Source organism: Vombatus ursinus, unplaced genomic scaffold (genome assembly GCF_900497805.2).
Source record: "Vombatus ursinus unplaced genomic scaffold, bare-nosed wombat genome assembly UNPS02014786.1, whole genome shotgun sequence".
Classification (NCBI taxonomy): domain Eukaryota; kingdom Metazoa; phylum Chordata; class Mammalia; order Diprotodontia; family Vombatidae; genus Vombatus; species Vombatus ursinus.
Window position 1 is genome coordinate 16,458,269 of NW_020954564.1, and position 21,746 is coordinate 16,480,014.

The 21,746-nt window shown below is 40.4% G+C and overlaps 1 protein-coding gene across 5 annotated transcripts in view; it reads left to right on the forward strand.

The window, feature by feature from the left end:
* Nucleotides 1-21,746, forward strand: part of LOC114046895 (multivesicular body subunit 12B) — a 327,435-nt gene that overhangs the window by 23,239 nt on the left and 282,450 nt on the right. For all 5 annotated transcript variants that reach the window (XM_027867509.1, XM_027867508.1, XM_027867506.1 and 2 more), the window contains exon 2: nt 11,241-11,363. In XM_027867509.1, the coding sequence (XP_027723310.1) occupies nt 11,241-11,363 (123 nt within the window). The remainder of the gene's footprint in view (nt 1-11,240; nt 11,364-21,746) is intronic.

Here is a 21,746-nt window from a genome sequence, read left to right on the forward strand (position 1 = left end):
TGTAGGAATGGTGGTTATACACATGCAATAAATAATATGGTGATGGACTTTATGCCTAATGCCATCCTTTCTTTTCACCTGCTGAATTCTTTAAACCCAACTCAATAATACTGAAAATGATGCTTTTATATACAGCTTTAAAGTTTATAAAGCACTCTAGAAATATACTTACAATGGTTCTCTCATGAAAGTACTTTAATCTTCATCACCTCTTCCATGAAGCCATTCCTGATTCTTCCCAGTTACTAATGACCTTTTCTCTTTCCTCCCCCCACCCTGAATGTATTTACTGTGTCTTAGGTTTTCAATGAATGTATCAGTTACCCCTAATAAAAAAAGCACTATGAGGGCAGGGACCAGGTCTTCGCTAAATTTTGTATTTCTCTCAGTCCTAAGTGCAGTGGCCTGTTAAGAGCAAGTACTTAATAAAGGTCATTTGATGGTAAGTAGACTTATGCCTAGGGGTGTTAAGGCTACTTGGGTTTGGTCATTGACTCAAATTATTATGAACCAACCATCTGATTTGTGCCTTGGAAGAATGACTGAACAAGGTTTCTGTCAGGTTTTTTTAAAACATAAGAGCTCATTTAAAATGAATTTATGGTATTCTTTGCAAAAAGAATGTTGGTTTGGGTAATGTTCGGTATACTTTACCAAATACCAGGTATACCTGTACTGACCTCTCCTCACAATTTCCTTTGTGTAGAAGTTACAGTATTTGGGGGGAAAGTCTATACGGATCAGTTAGTGTAGCTCAGTTTAGACCAGTGTGGGGATAATAATGTTTCTATTGTTCTTTTCATAATTTCATCATGATAAATCCATGAAGCACAGAGTGCACAGATCAATTTACACAGGGGAAAATAGGCTCCGAGGGGCCATGATTTATCCCATGGTCATCCCGCTTTTAAATGTTGAAGCTGGAATTTTAACCCATGGTGCCTTACTCCAAGCCCAGCGTTTTTTATGTTGAATCAGGATAATTCTCAATGACAGAGTGGAAAGGACATGAGACTGGAGAAATCTTGGACTCTAATCCCAACTCTACCACACATTGTGTGACTTTAGGTGAAGCCTTTGGGGCTCATTTTCTTCATCCATAAAATTGAGGATGTTGGAGTGCATAGCTAAGCTCTAAGTTCCCTTCCAGCTCTAAAATTTTGCTCTTCTAAATCTTAGATACCCAGGAATTTTTACATGTGTCTTCTCTAACAGTATGCTCAGTAACATTAACATTAATCTTAAATACTTTGTTTGCCACTGCCTATTTCTCTCCCCATTCTTCCATTTTGCTCCAACAAGCTCTTATTGAAATGTTACACAGTGTGGGTCAAACCTCTTTAGTCTTCCCTTCCAAGACAGAGTATCCCCAAGACCTAACTGTGACTGGGTTGTCAGTGAGCTTCTTTCTTCTACTTGCTAGTTCACCCACAGTCTGTACAGTGAAGAGTGCTGGTTAATAAATGGCCTTTTGTTCAGAAGGTCAATTGAAGCTACTATAGTGATGCTGCTAAAAGTAATTTGCAGTTAGAAAATATGTAATTCAGGGCAAGTGTTCTTATGTGATGCCCTCTGACACAAGGTACCTTGTTGGGCTTTTCTTATGAAAAGCTCCCTATGCCATTCCACACACTGAAGCCAGAGCTATAGCATAGGGAAGAATCATTTGTCTATATTTCACAAAGACTGCCTTGATCCCGAGGGGCAGGTGGTGGAGGGGGAGGGAGACTAAAAAAAGAAAAAGGGCATTAATCCTGAAAAGTTCGCTGCTAATTGTCTTGCATTTCAGCACAGCTCCTTCAGTGCTATCACACATGCCCCATCTCCTTTGTCTGGTTCAGCTTTGCTGCAGGCTGTAGCCATCTTGAAATGTGCTGAGTGTGCTTTCTTGGAATAGCATCATTTCTCTAACCCAGCATTCACGTACCAGCAGTTGATACTAGTGATTCACAGCAAATGGAACTGATTGTCATCAATACCTCATGGGAGATGGTAGAAATAGTGGATGCTCATCTGTTGAAAACGTTTTCCCATTCATAGTTGTGTGTGTTTGAGACAGATGAGAGGAGTAGTTAGGGGTCAATTTTAATTTCCTGGGGGTTAGAGGTGGGTGTGGGAGATAAACCCAATAGATTCATAGACTGATAAAACAGGAAGGAACCTTAGAATGTAGTCACATATTTATAGATTGTTAAAGTTAGAAGAGACCTTAGAATGGAGAACATAGAATATTGGCATTATAGAAGAAGCCTTAGAACGTAGAAAACAAGGGGTAGCTAGGTGGTGCAGTGGATAGACCCCCGGCCCTGAAGTCAGGAGGGTCTGAGTTCAAATCCGGCCTCAGACCAAACACTTGACACTTACTAGCTGTGTGACCCTGGGCAAATCACTTAACCCCAATTGCCTAAAAAAAAAAAAAGAACATAGAAAACAGACTGTCAGTACTGAAAGGGAGTATAGACCACAGAATGCTGGAACTAGAATGGATCTTAGAAAAGATGTAGAGTAACATTTCAGGGACAAGGAAACTGAGACCCACAGAGGTGAGGTGACTTGCATCACACAGTTAATAAAATTTATATAACACTTTAAGGTTTACAAAACATTTTTCTCCTGACAGTGGTGTTATGTAGATAGTACAAATATCCCTCTTTTATAGATGAGGAAACTGAAACACAAAGAAATAAAATTACTTGCCTAAGGTCACCAGCTAATAAATAGCACAGGATTTTAATCTAGACTTCCTCATACAAAATCTGGGGTTTTTGCTGGTTAGAGACAGAGCTATTTTTCATTCACTTCACAGCATGATATTTTAGTGCTTACAGAATTTGGCTCCATTAGTGAGTAGTTAGCAGTGAAAATCAGGATGGCCTTGGGATCAGGAAGAACTGAGTTCAAGCCCTGCCCCTGACAAATGCTGAGTATGTGAACTTGAACAAGTCACTTAACTTCTCAGTGTCCCAAGGCAACTCTTTCAGACCCAAAGTTGCAGAGCTGTAACTAGTAAAGGAAAATCCTCACTGATGAAATCATACCCTGATGAAGTCACAGATCCAGAGACACTGTTAGTTAGTTCTTGACTGAATAGCATTTTAGTGACCAAGAAGAGCAAGTCTTGAGATTTGACCGAGCACAGTAAGATTCTCTTAAGTCTTTATCTCTTTATCTTAAGTCTAATAAGAGAGGCAATAATTCAGACAACCTTGCACAAACAAGGTATGTACAGGGTAAATTGGAGATAATCAACAGAGGGAAGGCACTAGCATTAAGGGTATCAGGGAAGATTTCTTGTAGAAGGTGGGATTTTAGTTTGAACCTGGAGGAATTCGATTAACTTTTGAGTCCCTACTGTGTATCACACACTGTGCTAAAGGCTGGGGATATAAATAAGAGAAAGATAGTCCCTGGAACTTACAATACAACAGAAAAGGCTACACAAAAAAGGAAGTGAAAAGCTGAAAGGTGGGGTGGGGGTGGAGCACCAAAGGGGTATGATGTTCTGTGGAGTTAAAACCAAGCAGAGCTGCTGATAGAGAGTGGAGAATGACCTGGAAAGTTCAGATCCCAGCCCTCTATGTAGAAAGACTTTGTGAAGAGTTTAGTGAAGGGGAGAGTGACAGAGTTGAGAAGGTGTTGAGTATCAAATGGGAAGAAAGCCAGGGAAACCAAGAAATGGAGATGACAAGGGAGAGAATTCCAGATCTAGGGGACTGCCAGTAAAAAATGCCTTTTAAAGTAGGAAGGGTCAGGTTATGAAGGACTTCAAAAGCCAAACAGACTATTTTATATTTGATGAGGAGCCATGGGGGTTAACTGAATAAAAGGAAGGATGTAGGGGCAAGATAATGAGCTCAGTTTTTGTATAATTTGAGTTTAAGATGTCTCTGGGACATCCAGTATAAGACTTTTAATAGACATAGGAGACTGGAAGTCAGAAGAGAGTTTTTAGGGCTGGATAAGTAGATTTGGGAATCATCCGACATAGAGATGATAATTGTATCCATGGGAGCTGATGAAATCACTAAAGAAATACTAAAGAAAGAAGAAGGTGAAAGACAGAGCCCTGTAGACACCCACTACTAGCAGATTTGACTTGGACAATGATCCAGCAATAGAGATTGAAAAGGAGTGATCAGATAGGACGAGAACTAGAAGAAAGTAGTATCCTGAAAAGAGAGAAGAAGAAGAAGAAGAAGAAGAAGAAGAAGAAGAAGAAGAAGAAGAGAGAGAGAGAGAGAGAGAGAGAGAGAGAGAGAGAGAGAGAGAGAGAGAGAGAGAGATCAGGAAATGGGTGATTACCAGTGTCATAGGTTTCAGAGAGATTGGAAAAAAAAAGGTCATTAGATTTCGCATTTAAGAGATCAATGACAACTTTGGAGAGAGCAATTTCAGTTGAATGATGAGGTTAGAAGTCAGACTGTTAAGAGAGTGAGAGGAAAGGAAATGGAGAGATCCAGGAGACATCCATGGATGACCATCTTAAGGAATTTAGGTACAAAAAGGAAGAGAGATAGGGAACTAGCTATTGGGGACAGATCAAGTAAGGTTTTTTGAGGATGGGGGAAACATGGGCATGTTTGTAGGCAGTAGGAAAGCAGCCAGTAGACATGGAGAACCTGAAGAGAAGTGAGAGTGAAAATGGTAGAAGGACCAATCTGCCACAGAAGACAGGATGGAATGGGATTGCCTGTGCATGTAAAGTGGTTTGCTTTGGCAAGGAGAAAGGCTTCCTCTTCAAATGAGACAGGGATGAAGAAGAGAGCAAAAGAAGGCATCTGAATAATGTGATATGATATGAAGAATGTGATGTGATAGGAGGAAAAGAAAAGGGGTTCTTAGTGAGAGATCTCAATTTTTTTTTCAGTGGAATAGGAGGCAAAGTTTGCAGCTGAGAAACTGGGGAGGGGAGCCATAGGAGGTTTAAGGAGGGATCAAAGTTTTGGAAAGGCCTCTGGTGAGTGGGATAATGAGTCAGTGAACATATGAAAGGGTTGTCTTGCTACACTAAGGGACCGATTGAGATTATGTAACATAAATCTATAGGGGATCCAGTCAACCAAGTTCTGTGATTTTTTTTCCCTCTCCAACTTTTAGTGGCATGTGAGAATGAACAAATACAGCAGATGTTGAGACTAATCTAAGGCTCAGACTTGGGAAAGCAAGTTCAGTGATAGGCTAAGGAGGAAAGTGATTTAAGGGGAGAGTGTAGTAGCTTTGTGCTGGTTCACCAAGGGGTCAAGATGGGGAAGGGAAGAAAGTATAGCTAGCATGAGTGATGGCCTGGGAAAGAACTAGAGGGTGGAGGGATTGGAGGTCACGTGCTGAGAACAAAGAACAGAGTTCAGGGTTACAAGGCAGAGGGAGAGGTGGAATGACAACAGATTGTGATCAGATAAGGGAATTTCATAGTTCAGAAACATGGAAGTGGTGCATTTGTGGGTGATGGCAAGATCAAAGGTATGGACATCTTTATTTGTAGCTGAGGTGGGATGGAAGAGTGGGTCATGGGAAATGAGTAAGTTGAGGAACTGTGAGGTTAGGGTACCTGAGGGAGTATCATTGTGTCTCCTATGGGAGGAGTGAAAGACTGTGAGCCAGAGGAAAGAAGGGGAGGGTCCTGGAGGTCCATAGATAACTTTTATTAGAATTTTGATTGAGTTGTAGGTGTGGATAGAGTGAAGCTCAAAGAAAAAGAGGCTACTGAGTGAACGGGGTACAGTGAGAAGTTGGAAGTGGCAGGGGCGGGAGGAGTATTCTGACTCCTCCACATTGACCAGTGAGCTGGAAAGAATGAGTGTTAGTGAAATCGGTGCTGTGACAGCTGTGAAGGATGACCATCAGAAGGGAGCCAGGTGTCAGAGCCCAAAAATGGAAGGAATGGGAAAGGAAGAGCTTTAGGATGAAAGGATGGCTTTTACCTATGGAGTAGGCATGCCAGAGAATGAGTGGAACATTGTGGAGTTTGGGTTGAAGGGGATTGGGAATAAGGGCCTGGCCAGTGGGAGACTGAGAAGAGTTCTGAATCACTGGGACAAGGAAGAGATGAGCAGGTGAGATTTTGTTAATCAGTGAGGAATGAGTTCAAGTAGGTATATAAAAGATAACTGTATTTGAAAGGCTGTTACCCTGAAGAAGAATTAGACTTGTTCTGGCCTTCTTTCTATCCCTGAGACACAGCTCTTCATGTCTCATCTCCTTGCCTTGCACTGACCATCCCACATGCCTGGAATGCGTTCCTTTTTCACCTCGGCCTTTCTTTAAGATCTTCTGCATGAAGCCTTTCCTGTCTCCCTTCCCTCCCCTCTCCTCAACTGCTAGTGTCCTCCTTCTTAAATGATCTTTTATTTAACTACCTTGTATATATTTGCATTTATATTATGCTGCATACACATAGATATAGCTATGTATTATACGTAGTCTCTCTCATTAGAATGTTACTCTTTTTGAGTAAATATTGCGTTGTCTTTGTGCTTGTATGTCTAGCACATGGCACATACTTGATATTTAATAGATCACTTGCTAATTGATTTCTGCCTAGCCACAGAAGACAGAACTGATCAAAGGTTGCAAGGAGGCAAATTATGCCTCTTAAATTATTCCTTATAAGGAAAATCATCATAATTAGACCTATCCAAAAGTTGAATGGATTGCCTAGGGAGGTCTTAATAATATTATTAATAATAGAAAGCATCTATGTAGCATTTTAAGGCTGGAAAAGTACTTTACATATATTATCTCATTTGATTCTCACAACATCCTTTTTTACAGATGAGAAAACTTTACAGATGAGGTTTAGAGAGGTGTGACTTGCACAGAGTCATATATCCAGGAAGTATCTGCAGTAGGATTTGAATTCAGATCTTCTTCCTAACTCTAGGTCCAGTGCTTGATCTTTTGTGCTGCTTTCTGCTCTTCAAGCACAATCTGAACAACCACTTTTCAGGACTATTTTAAGAGTATTTTTGTTTGGGTGTAGGTTAAACTAAATGGCTTCTGAGATCCTTCCCAACTCTTGAAATCCTATGATTCTCCCCCTCCCCCAAATGGAAATAAAATAGAAAGTGATGTCCTTCTGTATATGTTAACTTAAATTTCTAGAAAATCATCTTGACTGCCATTTATTAAGGCAGTTAGAGTTAGAGTTGTACAAAAGTCAAATGGGCTGCCTCATGAGGATCTTCATAACCCTGTGAATGGAAGAGTGCAAGAGAGGCCATATGGACACGTGTCAGGGTCCTCACACAGGGAATTCCTAGTCGTGTGTGGATGAGACTGCATCTCCCAAATTCTGAGATCTTTGGATTCTATAATAACCTCTTCTTTACCAGAAGGCATATACTGACAAGCAATACAAAATAAGTTTGGAAAGGCAAGGTGGTGCCAGACTCTGGAAAGCCTGCAGTGCCAAGTACAGAAATTTGAACTTGATCAGCAAGGCAGTCACCGAAGAGTAGCAGAGCAGCATCTATTAACTCACATTTAATAAACAAGTTGTAGATACTGCTCTAGGTGCTGGGGATGCAAAGACAGAAGTAAAATACTCCTTGCTCTCACTGAGCTTGTGTGCTATTAGAAGAGAGAGTCAGTCTAATAAATAAACATTTATTAAGCATCTACTATTTACCAGGCACTTTTGATAATCACCAGGGATATGAAAAGAGGTAGAAGACAGTTCCTGCCCTCAAGGAGCTCACAGTCTAATGGGGGAGAAGATAAGCAAACCAGTATGTACAAACAAGCTATGTATAGGATAGATAAGAAGTAATTCAGAGGGAAGTCAATAGAATTGGAGGGGGGATAGAAGTTGGGATTTTAGTTGGGACTTAAAGAAAGCCAGGGGAAGCAGTAGGTGTAGATGAAGATTAGAGAGTGAGAGCATTACAGGCATGAGGGACAGCATGGAAAAAAGGTGGGAGCTGAGAATGGAGTGTCTTGTTTGTGGAACAGCCAGTGTCACTGGATCAGAGAGTATGTGTTAGGGAGTAAGGTGTAAGAGGATGGAAAGTAGAAGGGATCTATGTTTCGAAGGGCTTTGAATGCCAAACAGTATGTTGTATTTGATTCAGGAGGCAATAGGGAGCCACTTGAGTTTATTGAGTAGAAGGGGTGATATGATCGGGCCTTTACTTTAGGAAAATCACATTAGTAGCTGAATGGAGGATGGATTGGAATGAGGAGAGACTCATGTCAGACAGACCTACCAGAAGGGTATTACTCCAGGTGTGAGGTGATGCGGGCCTACACCAGGGGAGTAGTAGCGTCAGAGGAGAGAAGGGAGAACCGGAGAGAATAGAATGTACATAAGAATACACAAAATAGATACAGTGGGATTTGCAGGGGAGGCACTAATAGCTGGAGGCTTCAGGAAAGACTTTATATAGAGAAGCTGGCTCAACTGAGTCTTGAAGGAAACTAGAAGTTCTAAGAGCTACTGATGAGGAGAGAAAGCATCTGGACATGAGGAAAATCAGGGCAATGTCATAGAGGTGGAAAATGAAGTGCCATATTAGAAGAATGTTACCATATGGAATTGGGGGTGGGGAAATAGTAATGAGTTCTCTTTTGGACAGTATGTTGAGTTAGATGCCTGTAGGACAGCCAGTTTGATAGTACTGAAGAAAGCATGAAGGGGAGATTGGAAAATTGTACATTGGGGTCAGGTGGTGAAAAGCTTTCAGTGCCAAAAAAAGGAGTTTAACATTTACTATTTAAGGTAAGAGGAGCCACTGATGTTTATGAACAGGGCAGAGACGTAATTAGACCTACATCTTGGTAGCAGTGTGGAGGATGATTGGAATGGAGTTAGTCTTGAAGGAAGGAGACCAGTTAGAAGGCTGTTATGATAGTTCAGGTGAGAGATGATGAGAGCCTGAACCTAATGGTGGTTATGTGAGCTAATGGGAATGCATGTGGAATGGGAAGAAATATAAAGGGTGAAAGGAAAACATGTGTGGGATTAATGAATGAGGAGTTGACACCAAAGTTGCACACCAAGGTGATTGGTGGGATAGTGGTGTTGTTGACAATAAATAGCGAAGTTTGGAAGAGGACTGAGTTCTTTGGAGGGAAAGATAAGGAGTTCTGTTTTGATAAGGAGTTTGAGATGTTTACAAGACAACCAGTTCAAAATGTACACTGGGCAGTTGGTGATGTGAGACTGGATATCAGGAAAGAGACTAGGGATGGATAGATGGATATATACCCATACATATACATACATATATACATATGTGTATGTATATATATGTATGCATACACACATATAGTCATTATTTGCATAGAGATGATTAAACCCATGGGAGCTGATGAAGTCACTGAGACAGTATGTAGTAGCCATGACCAGGTCTGTACTTTAGGAAGGTTAGTCTGGCAGCTTGTGAAGGTTGGATTAGAATGGAGACAGGAAAACCCTTTATTAGGAGGTCATTGCAATAGTCAAATATATGATAATGAGGGCCTCTACTATGGTGGTGACAGTGGATTTAGAGAGGAAAAGATATGAGTTTTGTCAATAACCAGAAACCACCAGTGGTGCTGGATGGAATACCTGATTGATTGACACTTTACTGAGTAGAGCTGGGCTTCCTTTGATGCGATGGCTCTGGGAAACTTATTAGGGTTTCAGGGAATGCTAGATAAATGGACAATTATTGCACACATTTTTATTGTTCTAATTTATGAAGCTGTGGTCTTTTTTTTCCCCAATGGCTTCTGCAGCTGGAGATTTCTCTGTGTGCCTGATGAGGTGCTTGGCTAGTTTCAAAAGCAGTAAGCAGCCTGGGAAAGCTCTCAACTTCTAAAGGTGTTGAAATTTAATTGCTTTGAGAAGGAGGTAGGATTTAGCCAATTCTTTCACTGGTTGTCCCTTTAAAAGCAGTTACAAATCCTTTTGTTTCCAAGACACGGATGTGGGAAGTACCTGGCTGTTTGTAGTGCATTCCATATCCAGTGGAGGATTCATAGGAGGCTAGAATTCAAAGAGTCCTTAGAATGCTAGACCATAGATTGCAGAGCTGGGAGTTATCTTAAGACATGGACTATTGGACCACAGAGTGTCAGACCTGAAGGGATCATCTGGTACCCAGATCATAGCTTCAGAGTTACACAGGTAATATGTATCAGATCTGAGAGGTGAACTCAGGTCTTTTGATTCCAAATCTGGTACTGTTTACACTGACTTTTATTAAAGAGGCATTTGCTAGAATGATAATATCACTTATCCTTTTCTGAGTACCTAGTAAGAATTTTCATTATTATGATTTAGTTTTTAGTTCATTGTGCCTTTATGAAAGGATTGTGGAACTTGACGAAATAGTTTGCCTTGGTCCTTAGAGACACCTCTGATGCCCTTAGTGTTCTGCCCAGCTATTCTGTGCCAGCATGGGACAGTGGAGAGTGGGCTGGACTTGGAATCAAGAAGACATGGATTTGAATCCTTCCTCACACTTGGTCACAGTGTGCCACCCGGGCAATTCACTTAATTTCTGTGGGCCTTTGTTTCCTCACTTGTTAAATAACAGGGTTGGAATAAATGCCTTTTCAGGTCCTTTCCCTTGCTAAATCTGTGGTCTTGTGATCTTCATTGAAAAGGACCCTCTACAAAAAATTTTAGTTGTTCTTTGTCAAAGATGTTGGTGCCAGCATGGCCTAGTGATAGTAGCTCTAGACTTCAGGAGGCCTGGGTTCAAGTCCTGCTATTGGTACTGTGGGGAGAGTGGGCAGATCACTTTCTCTCTGCTTCAGTTTTCTCATCTGTCAAGTGAGGAGGTTGGATTGAATGATTTCCAGCTCTGACATTCTTTTCTCAACTGAGTTACAGAGAAACAGAGGGTGTGTGAGAGAGGAATGCAGGAGTGTTGTAGACATGGACTTTTTTTGAGATGAATAAGGAACTGCCAGTGGTTGGTTCTGACATTAGCCAGTTTAAGTGTAGGGTTGTGGTTTGCTTTTGGGGGCAGAGATTAGACTTATCTCTTTTGGGTAGAAACAAGTCTCCATTAATTGTTATCTTAGTTCTTAGAGCAAAATCCCAAGACATCAGGCCAGTACTTCTTAGCTATGGATATAAAGGCAGAACTCCTTTAGTCAGACCAGAAGTGGGAAGGGTGGGCTCTGCCAAACCTAGCTCAGAACGTTTGTCCTCAGGCTTATGAACCCAGTCTTTGGGTTCTCATGTGGCTCATGTTAAAAGTCAGGTAAGGATCCTATGTGAATGTCCTTTCTGCTCCGTGTTTCAGGACCAGTCCATCATGCCTGAAGTGAAAGATCTCTCAGAAGCCCTGCCTGAAGTGCCAATGGATCCCATTACAGGAGTTGGAGTGGTTGCTTCTCGGAACCGGGCACCCACAGGCTATGATGTAGTAAGTAAAGGCTGTCATTTGTACATTCCACAGGTATTTCTTGCACATATCTTTCTCTTTCACATTACCTCCTCCTTGGAGATTCCCCTTATCCTTTCATCTGAAAATGATAATCCATGTTTCCTTAGTTTTTTCCTAGATTTATGCTTTGTCACTATCATGCTTGTGTACATGTCACATTCTCCCCTCCCTTCACTAGATCTTGGCATGATCAGATTGGTATATAGGAGAGATTAGACTGACAGTGGTATGTGTGTGTGTGTGTATATATATATATATATATATATGTATGTATGTGTGAGTGTATATCATATACATGTATGAATGTATGTATGTGTGTGCGTATAAATAAGGGACAGATTGGAGCTGGGGGAAAATAGAAGTGGTAAGAAACTAGGGTGGCCATTGCCAGGGGTGTTCTGGTTAATGTATAACAGCCGGCTATCTGGGAAAGAAAAAAGGATTCATGACACACTTTTAACAAAATCATAAATAAAACCTTGATATATAGTATTTCCTGATTTCTGAAATATAAATGTTCATACTGTAAATTTAACAATCAGCTCTCACTAGCTGAGCTGGCTCCAGCACCCCCCTGGCTGTTGCCCAGTCATGGGATTACTGAACACCTGTACTAGCATGATGACAGTGGGAGGAGAGGGGAGGGGAGCAGATGTGAGAGGTTTTAAAATATAACCACTAATCATCATGTCAGTAGTGGGGGAATTTGCCCCCAGCTTTCCTTTTTATAGTGTGTTAGTTAGAATTGGTTATGCTGTTAGATTATTAAGTAAAATTTGACAATGCTTTAGATAAGTACTGGCTAATTTTAAGAGGGATTTCATTTTTAGTAAAAGCTAACAGCATTCAGAGCATCTGAGGTCATCTTATTTTTGCATCTTTTTCCTCTTTATTATTAATTATATTCTAGTGTGCTGCAGATGTGCCGCAGAAATACACATAAAGACCCACCAGTAAAGATGTACCAGTAAAGACCAGCCAATCTGGGTAGAAAAGACTGTTTCTGGGTAAAGAATTTAGGTACTATCCCAGTCCCACTGTAGTATACATTTTTTGATAAGAAGATAAAATATTTAGGTGGAAGTGTCAGTCAGTGCTGCCTATTGTTAGAGGAAAGAGAGAAAATGGCTAAATGTTTCATGTCCATTTTTTTCTTCAGCTGGTTGAAAGCCAGTGATAATTTCAAAGGAAATTCACTCCAAGTAATATTAAATGCTAACTATGTGCTAGGCAGGTACTATGCTGCGCACTGGGGATACAAAAAAAAAATAATACTAGCATTGCATAGGTTTACAAAGTGCTTTACAAATATCATCTCATTTGATCCTTGCAACATCCCTGAGAGGTAGGTGCTATCATCTGTGCTTTACAAATAAGAAAACAGATGGAGATTAAGTGTCTTGCCCAGGATCACTGGGCCAGTCACAAGCCCAGTAAGTGTCTGAGGCTGGATTTGAACTTGGTCTTCCTAATTCCAGGTCTAGTACATTGTCCACTTTGACACCAATCTACTGCTTAAGGGGAAGTAAGACACAGTATTTTTTCTTCTTACAGTTTAATGAGGGGAAGTGTAGGAAAGGGGAAGGGATATGAAATACAACCACATACATATTATTTGAGGGAGAATATAATCGGCTAATGGAGAAACCCAGACTAAATGACCCCCCAAAAAAACTTTAGGAAGGATAGATGACTTTCACCTCAATGGAGGAGATGAAGCTCTTAGAGGAGTTGGCACCCAAGTAGGGCATTGAAGAGAAGTAATACATAAAAGGACAGGCCTTGGGGGAAGCTATTTACAGAGAGCTTTGAATCTGAACTACTTTCTGATTTCAAAGCACAGATTGAATATATGACTTATTAGTAAACTCTTGGAGGAACAATAAAAATGTTATTTATTCAAATAGATAATACTTAGGCAGTGTGGTTTAGTGGGTAGAGAGCTTGTTTTGAAGCCAAGAGGACCTGTGTTCAAGTCCTGTCTCTGATGCATACTGGCTATGTGACCTTGAGCAAGTTGTCTATCCTTTCAGTGCTCTAGACAACTCTAAAACTGAGTTGAATAGAAGGTACTTACCTGCATTGGCAGGAGGAATTTCCACACTTGGGAGTTCCTTATGCCAATGAAAGCACAGGTCTACCCTTCATATCTATCCATTTACTTGAAAGGGTCCATGTGGAGGGTGTATCCACACTGCTAAAATAATGATCTCTCTGACTCGTAGTTTCTTCATTCTGTCCCTTTGAACAAGTGGATATAAGGAAGCAAGCCATGAATCAAGTGGAAAAAGACGAGGTTATCTGTGAGACACTGGACTGACACTTCATCCTTGGGAGGGCTTCTACCTACTGCATCAAGTACCTTGGGGAATGGAACTGGATAAGGAATCTGACCTTCTGCCCATTTCTTGATATTATGCTTTGACAAGTACATAGTTTGTTTACATAATCTTTTCCCCAACAACCTGCCCCTCCTCTCAACTTCTCTATTTCTCTGGTTAGCTCCCTAAATCCCAACCATCTAGGCTTGAAATCTTGAAGTTTTCTTTGCCTCCTCTCTAACCATATCAAATAAGTTGCCAAATCTTATTGATTCTACCTTGACATTATTTCTTGTGTTTATACTCATTTTTTTTCATTCTCACTGGCATTGTGTCTGCTCTAATTCAGGCTCTCTATCATCTCTTGCCTGGACCAACGTAGCAGCCTCTTAGCTGGCCTCCTTGCCTCCAATTTCTCACCTCTTCCAGTTCATCCTTCCTGTTGTTGCCAGAATAATTATAGAGATTGCATTATTCTTCTACTTAACAACCTTCATGCTGCATGGCTTCCTGTTGTCTACTGGAAATAATTGCAAGGCCCTTAGCTTGGCATTTCATATCCTCTGCAGTGGTTCCAAGTGACTTTTCTAGCCTTATTTCACATTATCCTCTCTCTCCACTCACCAATTCCAACCAAACTATACCATTCACTGCTCCTGTCTTGTGCAGACTCCTTTTGCTATGTGAATATTCTGTTCTCCATGCCTGAAATAGACTTGCCCTACATCTACATCTATTAAATTCCTTCCCTTTCTTAAAAACCCAGCTCGAGAACCATGTTCCTGATAATTGATTCTTCTCTACCTAACTTCTTTCCAAGCTGTCTTATGCACTTGTCACATACTAATGTGTTTTACAGTTATTTGTGTACCTATCTTATCTCCCTACTAGATTGTAAGCTCTTTGAGGACAAGGACCTTGCCATTTTTCATATTTGTACTCCCAGCATGGAAAATATCAGGCCTTGCAGATGAGCATGCAATAAATATTTGTTAAATTGAACTTTTGGAATCTTGGTTGCTTTTTCTATGTTATCTTAATTGGCTGGTTTAGGATTTGTAGGTAATAAACTAACTTTTTGTTTTCATCCTCAGGAGGTATTGGTAAATCTGAGGAACAGAATTTAACCTTGCTTAACCTTTCTCTGAATTCTCAGTTCAGTGACAGTGAGCTTATATTAATGAAGACTGATATTTGCAAAGAACTTTATATATGTTATTTCATTTATGTCTCACAACAACCCCCCCATAGGTAATACAATTATCATCCCCATTTTACAGATTAGAAAACTGAGGCTCAGAGAGACTAAGTGACTTGCCCTAGTTCACGTGGAGACCAACACAGCAAACATTTATACAAGGAAATGACAAAAAATTCTCACTCTCACTATGATGTAAGAAGATGGGTTTGGGGCATGTTTTTTTGCTGTCCAAAATATAGTACCAAATCCAAGATGTTTTGCTATTGATAGACATGCATAATAAAGGCTAGAAGATGAGCCAAATGGGTGGAGAAAAATAAAAAATAACCATATCTCTTAGACTTACCATTTGCACTGCCTCAAATTCTTTTTCATGATGATCCAGAAAGGATCTTAGGAATTTCTTACCCCTAGTTAGATAGTTATTTGGGACTATTGGGATCTTATCCCTAAATACAAGATTAAAGAGAAAAGACAATCTTAGCCTTAGAGAAACTCTTCTTGACTTTTGTTAGCTGAGTATGGACTGGTATAATTAAAGAGTGGTGAGCTTGCCCTTACTGGGGAGAAGCCTCTAGTTCCTGTGCCTCAGGAGAATGGAGCTGAGATGGCTAAGAAATGAAGCCCAGCATGCAGCTGGGAGCATAGTCCAGCAAAGACTGTGAGATCAATGGAGACGTAGCCAGCAGAGATCCAAGAGACAGATAGCAGCAGGTATACCAGTGACACATTTGCCTGATCAAGGCCCGTCCCAAGAAGGGAAGTGCAGTGGTTATCACCAGAAGATATTGGGTGGTCCTGCAACATAGGCAGCATCAATTGCTCTTCTATATATGTGTCTTGGCCACAGGTATTTCCTATCTGTGTCTTTATTTTGAACTAATTTGTGTCCTTTGAAGGGAAAAGAACATTTGTTAGGGATAGCGAGTTGGAGATAGTTGGTGACTGAGTGGATTTAGTCCCATATTCTACTTTGAACCTGGGGTAGTTTTCTGGGGGGAATGGTGTCACAAATGGGAAAGGAGGATGGCCTAGGTGCTCTTTTAGTATGTTGCAAATGTATTTACTACATAGCTAATATATGGCAGGACTACTAGGCATAACTCAAGTTTCTTGTCAATGAAAAATGTATCTTAAGCATCTGCTATTTTCTGGGGATACAATGAAAGGCAAAATACAGTCCTTGCTCTCAGAGATCCTCATATGGTGGGAGACAGCATGCAAACAATGATGTACAAACAGATGTATGCAGGATAAATTGGAGATAATCAATAGAAGGAAGGTACTATTGTTAAGGGGGGTCAGGAAAGGCTTATATCGGAAAGTGAGATTTTTAGCTGAAACTTGAAGGAAGCCAGGGAGGCCAGATAGTGGAGATGAGGGGAGGGGCAATTCTAGGCATGTAGGACAGCCAGTCAGTGAAAATGCTAGGAGTTGGGAGGTAGAGAGTTGCATTTGAGGAACCGCAAGACCAGTGTGACTGGATCACAGAGAATGTGTTAAAGAGTAAGGTGAAAAAAGACTGGGAAGTTAGTAGGGGACTGAGTTATGAAGGACTTTGAAGGCCAAACAGCATTTTGTATTCGATTTCAGAGGTGATAGTGAGTTACTCAAGTTTATCAAATAGGGGAGTGACATGGGAACACTATTGGAAGAGCAATTTGAGAGCAGAACAGAGTGGGGAGAGACTGGATGTAGGGAGACCAGTGAGAAAGCTATTGAAATTGTCCAGAGGTACGAGATAATGAGGGCCTGTACCAGGGTGGTGGCAGAGTCAGAGCAGAAGGGGGCACATTAGAAAGGTGTTACAAAGGCAGAATTGACAAGACTTGGATACAGATATGGATATGGGGGGGGTGAGAGAATGAGGAATCCAGGATGATACCTAGGTTGCAAGCCTGGATGACAGGCTGGTGCCTTTAATGGTAACAGTAAAGTTAGGAAGAGAGGAGGTCTTGGGGGTGGGAGGGGGAAGGATAAAGAGTTTGGTTTTGGACATGTTGAGTTTAAAGTATCTATGGGACATCTGATTTGAGATCTCCAGTAGGCAGTTAGAGATAGGAAATTAGAGGTCAGGAGAGAAGTTAGGGATGGATAAGTTGATTTGGGAATCACAAGCATAGAGATAATAATTGAATCCCTGGGAGCCAATGAGATCACCAAGCTAAGTAGTCCAGAGAGAGAACAGGGCCCAGGCTAGAGCCCTGGACATGCCTGTGGTTAGAAGACATTCTCATTAAAACTCCAGCATACCTTCTTCTGTCTAATGAGTAAAATGAACAAATGAACAAGAATATTTCATAGTTCTCCTGTCTCGATTGTGTCTTCATTTGTGAAAGAGTGTGATCCGGGTTTTTTGGGGGGAATGTTATATTGTTACTTTTCTTACTATAACATTTCATAGTAATACATCTGTCTGTGGTTGTTCATAGTAAAATGTCTTTGCTTTGAATTAATTTGTATCCTTTGGCTGACTGAGGACAAGTATAGAAAAACTTGAAAATAAATAAAATCACAGTTTCCACACAGATAGGCATGTATAGACCCAACTTCTGCCTGGTCCAAGTTGGAATATTTCTTTTTGACTGGGCTTTTCGGTTTTAAACACAAAACAACAACAGCACAACCTTTCAGAAAAGAAAATGATCCAAAAGTCATCTGATTCCTCATGGGCTTTGTCCTGCTTTGGGCAACAGATGAGGAGGGGGAAACTTTCCTATTCTTTTATTGTGAAATCCCAGAGTTGGAAGAGGCCTCTAGTCTATCTGATACCTCAACAGGAATTCCCTCTACAACATTCCTGGGGTAGTCATCCAGCTCCTATTGGATGACCTCCAATGATAGGGAGCTCATTGCCTCCTGGGGCAGCCCATTCCACTGCTGGATGACTCACATTATGATAAGTTCTTTGTTACTTCAAACCCAGTTCTGCCTCTCCGAAACTTACACCTGTTCCTAGTTCTGCCTTCTGGGGCCAAGCAGAGGATATTTAATCCTTTCTCCTCAGGATAGCTCTTCAAATCCTTGGAAATATTTGTCATCCTCTTCCCACTCCCCAAAAGATTAGATTATAAATTCCTGGAGGGCAAGAGTTAATGCATCTTGAGTCACATATTGTACCAAGAACACAGATAGATAGGTGTTTAATAAAAATCCAGTGAATGAAATGGAAAGCATCTAGGACCGTTTCCAAGTGATCTAAGTATCACAGTAATGTGAAGAGAATAGACATAGAGAGAGCAATGATCAGATGAGGCAATGTATACATGTGTGTGTTATTTATATATATAATATTTAAAATGTATCTATATGCCTATGTCTGTATATGTATGTGTATGTGTACATATATGCACATATATGTATATATTAGTTAAAAAATCATAAAATGCTATAGAAATGTCAACTTTATTCAGGTGCTCCATGCTAACTTAATATCTAAAGCAAAGTACCAGGGGTTTATAGTGGCAGGGAAGAAGAAGCATTTAGACAGATAGAAATAGATTGGAAGAGGGATACCTGATAGGGACTTTAGTGGGACATCTATCTGCCTGTCACATTTGTCTGTGGGAGTATTCCCTGCACAGTGTAAAGGGTGTTGTGATTAGTCAGTATGCTCTGATAAAGGTACAGAAGATATTTTAAGTGCTGTGATAGCAGAAATGAGCTCCCAGTGAGTTAGCCACCAGATGGACTGCTGACCTTAGATAGATGGGGTATCTAGGTTTAAAAATGAACAAAAGTTTGAATTCTACTCAAAGTGAAACATCTCAAATGCCCATTTATAAAGGTTAATTTAATTGCTTTGTTTTTCTCTAGGTCAAAGAGAATTTCCTTGGGGGTAGGGCCTGTAGAATACTTGCTCAACTTTTGAATTTATTGACCCCACTGTATAGCCCTCTGTGAAACAGAATATGGCTATGGAGGACCGATGCTAAAATCACTCTCCCTGCCAACCTATCAAGCACAGGATTATATCTAAGAACAGTAAAATTCTTGTTTTCCTTCATGCTTGGGGGAGTGTGTGTGTGTGTGTGTGTGTGTGTGTGTGTGTGTATGTATGTACGTGTGTGCTCATGCATATCGGGTTCATTGAATGAAAGGATGAGTTCCCTTATTCATAGATGACCAATTTTCGTGGAATACAGTACAGTGGAATGGATCTAATGTAGTATGTCAGCATTATCATGATCACAATGAGTATCAGTTTTCATCTCAAAGTCCTATGGGTAGAGGGAATGTTGACTCATGGCTTTTGCTCTATGTTTGTTTGCTCTTCTGAATGATCATACCCAGAATGCAGAAACTGAGGTTGCAGCCTTTTTTGTGGGAAATGACTCTGCTACTCATCGAATTAATTGAATTTATCCAGAGCTGTATTTTTGGTATACTTTTAAGTATATTCCTTTCCTAATAAAGTTGTGTTGTGTGTATGTATATGTCTCTGTGTATGTGTGTGTATATTGGGAGGGGAGGGGTATGTTTGGCAGTAAGGAGTCATGGGACTGAATTTCCATTATGATACTTTTTACTTGTATGATCATCGTGGCCTATAAGCCTAGTTTTCCTTATTTATAACATGCAAATTATACTTCTGGTACTCTTTACCTCATAGATTTGTTCTGAGGCAAGTGCATGAGTCGCTTGTCCAAGGAGGCAAGGCTGGGTCATAGAACCTTGGACCTGGGTTGGAGTCCTGACTGCTACTTCCTAGGCATGAGACTTCAGGCAAATCATTTTGCATCTCTGAGCCTCAGTTTCTTCCTCTGTAAAATGAAGCTAATAACACTTGTATTACCTACCTCGTAGAGATGTTGTGAAGAAAATGGTTTGTAACCCCTCCAAATTATACAGAAATTCTACTTATTTATTTTGTATTAACAGAGAGTGAGATCCTTTAGAGGCTTTTATCTATATCTGTGTCCTCAAAGTAGGGAGGCATATTAGTTAAGACTCATTAAGCTCCATGTAGACTCCCCAGGTACAGGGTATAGATAAGATTTCTTCCCTTAAAACTGATTTGCCCTGTTCAATAGTAAGTTATAGCTTGGTTTCATGTGGTACTTTTTACCTGAACTCTAAGCATTCTCATACACCATTTAATATTATCCTCCATGAGGAGGCAAAGAAACGTTTGTAGGATATCCTTATTTTCCAAATAGGAACATGAGGCATAGAGAATCTCTGCAGTTTAAAATCATAGAATCTCAGATTTGGAAAGGATTTAGTACTCTATAATAGAACCTAGATTACTGGAGCTAGAAGGAATTTTAGAACATAGAATACTGGAGTCAGAAGGGACCTTAGATTGCGTGTTATAACATGAGATGTTAGAGCTGGAAGGGATCTTGGAGGTCAGCCAGACCAATCTTTGCCCAAAGATATTGAGGCTCTATTGTACTAAACATCGTTATGACTAGAACCCAGATTTCTAGTGGTCTTTACTGGGCTCCCTTGAGATTTTTGTTGACATCCCAAGGGATTTCGTTGTTTGCTTTTGGTACTGAGCTGAGAAACCCCTCTTGTGGTACTAGTGGCCACCTACCAAATGGTATAGACTACAGCCGTCAGTTAGACCACGTTAGGCCAGTCGTGGCTTTATCCAGATGACATGTTTAGAGACATGAAAACCAGAATAAATCAATCCAAATGAAATCCTCCAGGGAAAGAGTCCAGTGAAATGTAAACAAATGCTATTTTTCCATCATCATAGATTTGTCTTATATCACAGAGTATGTCAAGAATTTGGAATTAGTTATATGACTCATCCCTTCTGTGCTATGGGAAGCTACTACTTGTTGTAGGGGGGCAGGGCCCATGAAGTTATTTCAGATTTAGTTCTTATTCCTGCCTTTGTGTGTTTATGAACCAGAGCTGCTTACTGTTTCAAACATTTATCTCTGTTTATCCTACTACTGCATGCAGTAGCTTTACACCATGGTGCCCTGCAATCTATTCATCACGACAGCAGGAACTTAGCTTGCTCTTTTACTCTTTCTCCCTTTTTTCTCTCTGTTTTTCTTACTCCTTTCCTATTTTGTATCTCTTTTTTACTATTTCTTTTTGTTTTCACTCTTCTTTTCTTGCTGTATTTTGCTTCTTTTTGAAAATAAATGGATATAACATTTTCCCTAATTCCTACAGAAACTGCATTTCATGAACAGTCTGTCTAGGATAATTGGAGGTTTTGAAAACTCCATTTACCCTACTTGAGGGTCTTTTTGGATTCTATGATCTATCCTACTGTAAGAAGGTGAATGAGTCAGCTTTGCATAAGACCTGCTATCACATTTTTTTATTTATTATCACTTTCAATGTGATATATTTCCAATAAGAAACTGTTCCTTAACGCTATTAAATAATTTGCTTCAAACTGGGGAAAGAAGAAGGCCAGATTTGGAGTCAGGATACCTGGGTTCATATTTTGGATTTATCACTTACTAGCTGTATCATTCTTAGGGCAAGCCACATCCTTTGTCTGAGTCTCATTTTTTCCATATGTACAATGGAGATACACACACAAACACACGCACACACATACACCACCCCTCCCCCCCCCCCCCCCCCCCCATACAGGGTTGTTTTGAGGAAAATAGTGTAAAGTTTACAGTATACTCTAGAATGGGAGTTGTCACTATGGATTAGTGCTGTCTGAAAGTGGAAATGGGCCACCTTGGGAGGAGGTAGTGACTTTCTCACTGGAGGTCTGAAATCAGAAGTGATAATCACTTGAGGCTGAGAGTTAGGGTGGGGTGGGGATGTTGTGAGAATTCCTGCTCAAGGCCAATCTAATGTATATGACCTCTGAGATTCTATGATCTTTTGATTCAAGATCTCTCCAAA